At 41.6% G+C, this 5,647-nt stretch overlaps 1 protein-coding gene across 3 annotated transcripts in view; it reads left to right on the top strand.

Annotated features, from left to right (window-relative positions):
* The window catches only part of MYT1L (myelin transcription factor 1-like), a 536,085-nt gene extending 532,501 nt beyond the window's left edge, over positions 1 to 3,584 (top strand). For 2 of the 3 annotated variants that reach the window (XM_011960959.1, XM_011960960.1), the window contains exons 24-25: positions 242 to 385; positions 698 to 3,584. In XM_011960959.1, the coding sequence (XP_011816349.1) occupies positions 242 to 385; positions 698 to 838 (285 nt within the window). In that variant the 3' untranslated portion in view covers positions 839 to 3,584. The remainder of the gene's footprint in view (positions 1 to 241; positions 386 to 697) is intronic. The other variant, XM_011960961.1, reaches the window with a different exon arrangement.
* The last annotated feature ends 2,063 nt before the right edge of the window (positions 3,585 to 5,647 follow it).

The following is a 5,647-nucleotide window of genomic DNA, read 5'->3' on the forward strand; positions in this document are numbered from 1 at the left end:
TAGAGACAGGGTTTCACCATGTTGGCCAGGCTGATCTCGAATTCCTGACCTCAAGTGATCTGCCTGCCTTGGCCTCCCAAAGTGCTGGGATTCCAGGCGTGAGCCACAGCACCCGGTCTGAAGTCTTTCTCCTTCAGCGAGAGGCCCCTTCTTCGCACCCAGTAGGCTGTGGCCCCCGGCAACGGCCACAGGCTCCTAGGTCCTCCTGGTGTTACATGCCACACGCACTTGTGCGTTTCAGATTACCACGATGGAGAGCAACCTGAAGACCATCGAAGAGGAGAACAAAGTGATTGAGCAGCAGAACGAGTCTCTCCTCCACGAGCTGGCGAACCTGAGCCAGTCTCTGATCCACAGTCTGGCTAACATCCAGCTGCCGCACATGGTAAGTGACTGAGCGCGCAAGGCAGGAATGTGGAGTCCTCACAGCGCACAGCCTAAAGTAGATGCCATTTTTGTTGTTATTTTCATGGTTCTTCAGCCTTTGGCAAATGTTTGTGGTTACCACCCCGAAGCCATACCGTTAACTGCTAGAAACATGGGCGGGGCTGACCCCATAAACTGAAGTGTGCTCTGAGCCGGCCTTTGAAATAGTATAAAACCAAGGGCACTATGCTATGATACTATTTTATGCTTTTGTAAATATACTATTAAGAAAATAAAAGTTGTATATGAACTACTATTTAATATCTCGTAGGATCCAATCAATGAACAAAATTTTGATGCTTACGTGACTACTTTGACGGAAATGTATACAAATCAAGATCGTTATCAGAGTCCAGAAAATAAAGCCCTACTGGAAAATATAAAGCAGGCTGTGAGAGGAATTCAGGTCTGAACAGCTGCTGTAGTGATGAAACTCTTGCTTAAAAAGGATGCCTCTTGTTTTTTGCTGCTGTAACTTACCAGAAAGTGTTCTATATTTATTTCTGTTTGAAACAGTGTTATGCTTACAAGACTTCACAATGATTTTATGTCTTGCTTTAAAGATAGTACCTGCAGAATAGTTTTTGAATACACCCACATTTTGTACGTTTCCATGTAAGCTGACATAGTGTTCTGCCATGTAATGTTTATAGCTGCTGATGTATGCACATTTGGGGGTATATCTATTTCTGAAGAGGTAAGCTGATCAAAATAAATAGAGTGTAAATTCTTTTTAATGCTTTAGTGATTAAATGTTTTAGTATTTTGAACTGAAATGGACACACACACACACACACACACACACACAGAGCTTTGAATGACCATGTTGTGGCCAAGCAGCCGCTTTTTAGACGTTATCATTTTGCCTCATGTTGGAGGACTTTATGGAATTTAAGAAATACATTTTGTGTGCATATTGTTTCATAGCAAGAATTGGTTGCAAAAATGCTTTATTTTTGAACAATGCTTGGAAATATTATGTGACTTTTTTGTTTGTTTGTTTTAGGAGGATGGTGTATGGTGGGGGCAATAAATGAGGTTTTTTGCATTCCAAGGAAATGGCATATGGATTAACTATAAGAAATGAAATAAGTAATTTATTGTAAGACAACATCAAGCCATGGAAACTTGGCAGAAGATTCAAAGCAGCTTAAACAGCACTTTTAAATTAACTCCTAAGCATTACATGGTGTGACTATGGAAACTCCAGTTAAGACAGGATCTTATCAGAGGTGGACAACGTGAAGATTTCCTTTTCCATTTTCAATAAACTTTGGAACAACCTTCTCGTATCTCCCCTAGAGTTTCGTGCCCCTCTGAACTGTCTGTTGTTGCAATGTAGTTTATCAACAGAATTTGTGTGTTTTCGATTTAAGCTAAAAGATAATTTAAGAACATTTATTTCCCCTTTTCACTTTAAAAAATTATGATTATTCCTATTATTGTTATGAACCTTCTTATTTTACATTTGAGGGACAAAGGCAAATGATTTGTGAGTCTTCTAGTTACTGGACCGAGTTTTCTGCTGGATCTGGTGGGAAGGCAGCTTGGTAAAGTTTCTCTCCTGCTCCCCCTGCCCGACTTTGACTCTGAATAAGCATTTGGTCCTATTCAGAGGACTCTTACCACGACGTTTCTGTTCTACACTTGGTTGGAGACCAGTTGACCATAGAGCATTTGCAGAGCCTTGTTGTTTGATTTCTTGTGACTATTCTAAGAATGAATGCAATCAGATTTTAAAAGTAACTAAATATACTTCAGCACTTTTTTGCTTTAAACTAGATCATCTTAGACTTGTTTATACCTTCCAGATTTGATTGTTTTACTCCAAATGACTGCACTATATGTATGCATAAGACCACTTTTGAGCGCTGCGTTCCCCCTTCTGAGTAGTCCTTTGACGATGTGTTGTGTTTTCTGATGTTGACTTGATTTCCATTTAATAGCATCTCTTCCTTCCATGTCTTGATGTTATGCAGGAAGTACAGACGTACTTTAAATTTTTGTTATGAAATAAAAAAAAAAGATGGGTTTTGTAAAAATAAAAAAAAATATTTTTAGCAGAACAGGACTTACAGGGTCATTGTCCCCACAATGTGCCAGTCGACTATTTGCACTTACCTTGTCCTATATATCCGTACGGAGGTGTGCAATTCCTCGTGTCAGTAGCCTTGTGACACTGAACCTGGATGGATTATAGAGGAGCCCTCACGGCCGATCAATAATGTTGCGAAGGGAGACTACAGGGATCTCACGACAAATATTCTGATACAATACTCAACCTCGGTATATATATATATGTATAAATATATGTATATCCCAGCGGCACTTTATACTGTTCACTGTACAAAAGCTTACAGTTTTCCACAAGGACTTTAATAACTAGCTGGGAAAAAGATGATGTAATTACTTCGGGGCTCTGCGGAACCTTCTCTGTACAGCGCCCCCTTTCTGTTGTGCTATTGGTTGCAGCTGCCATGCTCAGAATGCGTTTTGAGAGCTGAAGCAAGGTGCTTGCAGTCACCTGAGGCCGTCCGTGTGGCCCAGGGCCCCAGCCGCCTTTAGGGCCCCCATTGTTCATAACAGCATATGCATTTCCCCACCGCGTTGTGTCTGCAGCTTCTTTGCCAATATAGTAATGCTTTTAGTAGAGTACTAGATAGTATCAGTTTTGGATTCTTATTGTTATCACCTATGTACAATGGAAAGGGATTTTAAGCACAAACCTGCTGCTCATCTAACGTTGGTACATAATATCAAATCAAAAGTTATCTGTGACTATTATATAGGGATCACAAAAGTGTCACATATTAGAATGCTGACCTTTCATATGGAATTATTGTGAGTCATCAGAGTTTATTATAACTTATTGTTCATATTCATTTCTAAGTTAATTTAAGTAATCATTTATTAAGACAGAATTTTGTATAAACTATTTATTGTGCTCTCTGTGGAACTGAAGTTTGATTTATTTTTGTACTACACGGCATGGGTTTGTTGACACTTTAATTTTGCTATAAATGTGTGGAATCACAAGTTGCTGTGATACTTCATTTTTAAATTGTGAACTTTGTACAAATTTTGTCATGCTGGATGTTAACACATCTTACTCTAAATAAAAAAGGTGTTGCCACATTTGTAGCACGAAGGATCTCTAACCCGGGTCTGCGTCTTCACTTGAGTCTGGGAAATGCTGTCTGGGGCCCCGTGGGATCCACTCGAAGCCTTTCACTCCAGCTTAGTTGCTTTTAACATTTTTACCAGTTTGGTTCTCAACTCCGAGGCACATAGGAGTCAATGACTTTTAGAAAACGACATGAGTGTCTCGGCATCCCCACTGGGCCGTCCTTTTCCCATTTGCTGTTGCTCCTGCCCCTCCTGGGCCAGGCCATCTGACAGCCAGCCTGGATGGAGGACATGGTGCCTCCCGGCACAGGGCTCCCCTGGACAGGGAATTCTCCGCCAGCAGCCCTGCAGCCACCACACTTGGGGGCGTTGCCATTGTGCTTTGGTGAACATCTCAGCGCGCCCAGGCCGGGCAGTCAGTCCTTTGTAGAGGCTTTCTTCTTCTGGAATCCAGTCGAGGAGGTGCACTGCTCCCAGCTGGTCCGTCCCTGTCCCTTCTCTGTCCCTGTCACCTCCTTATTACTGAGCAGTTTCTCAGCCTGCCTGTCTCCCAGATCACAGAGAGTTTTCAACTGCCCAGGACCGTTGTTTTACAAAATGTCCCAAACTGGCTGCCACCTCCTGACTGATTCAGGTGAACTGGGAGACGTGTCCTTCACCAGTTTCACGTCAGGGAGCAGAAGGACAGGCGGCCCATCGTTGGTTACCTGGGTGTTGAAAGATGATGCCTTGTTACTTCCATGCTGTTGGCAAGGATCCCAGCAGCAAGTCACCCGTAAAACTTAAATTGCCCTTCAAATATAATTTAACAATGAATTACCCACTTTCACATCAACTGTATTAGTAAATGTCATGGTTTAAAATTCCAAAACTACCCTCCTCTCATAGACACAATCACCCAAAATATAAAATTTGAGAAAGGGACTCTGACAACCTTGGTTAAATTTCATAATTTATTCCCAGTGGTGCCTTCAGCTGCTTCACGATTCAAGGTCCCCTGGGCACTTCTCATAAGCTAGTGTGTTCTGATGGCTCGTTGGCGACAGCGATGCCTCCTGGAAGCGCTGGTGATTGCAGTGAGTCCCCCTCCAGTCCTTGGTAGAGTCCTCAGAGCTGGCAGAAGAGAGGGGCGACTCTCACTCCTGCGGCCCTGCATCTCTGTCTGTCTAGACCCACAGGGTGGAAGAAGCTCTGTCAAAGGCTGTCTTTAGGAGCAAGCCAAGTTAATGATGTGGTGACTCAGGTCTGTCTGTTAGGATTATTAAAAGCTGTTTTTCCATAGGAGCAGTATGCCTGAGAATTGGCGTAAATATTTCAGAAAGCAACTTATTAGTATTTTCAAAAATCTTAGAAAATTTATATTTTGCCTTAATCTCAGTCTAAACTAGAAATACCAAAACAATTACAAATGTACCGAAATCAATAAAAACAACCCTAAAGTCCTATTTTGGAGGAATGATTAAGCAATTCATGATCCATGAACTTTGTGGAGTACTAGAGAGCTCTTAAAATCATGGCTATAAAAACCTTTTAATAAGGGGATTATGATAAAGTAGGTGAAGAGTACAGAAAAAAATTACAAATGCATGAAGGGGCACATTATCAACAACAAGAGTTGGACTCTGTAAAATATTTGAAGAGATTTATTCTGAGCCAAATATGAGTGACCATGGTCCATGACACAGCCCTCAGGAGGTGCTAAGAACATGTGCCCAAGGTGGTCGGGGCACAGATTGATTTTATACATTTTAGGGAGGCATGAGACACCAACAAATACATTTAAGAAATACATTGGTTTGGTCCAGAAAGGTAGGACAACTCAAAGTGGGGGCTTCCAGGCTATCGGTGAATTTAAACATTTTCTGATCGACAATTGGTTGAGTTTGTCTAAAGACCTGGGATTGATAGAAAGGGAATGTTCAAGTTAAGATAAAGATTGTGGAAACCAAAGTTCTTTGGAAGTCTTTAGTGACTTCTCTTAGAGACAATAGATGACTAATGTTTCCTGTTCAGATTTGATTTTATTTATTTTTTGAGATGGAGTCTCACACTAGTGCCCAGGCTGGAGTGCAATGGTGCAATCTTGGCTCACTGC

This window comes from Colobus angolensis, unplaced genomic scaffold, assembly GCF_000951035.1.
Source record: "Colobus angolensis palliatus isolate OR3802 unplaced genomic scaffold, Cang.pa_1.0 Scaffold53, whole genome shotgun sequence".
Taxonomy (NCBI): domain Eukaryota; kingdom Metazoa; phylum Chordata; class Mammalia; order Primates; family Cercopithecidae; genus Colobus; species Colobus angolensis.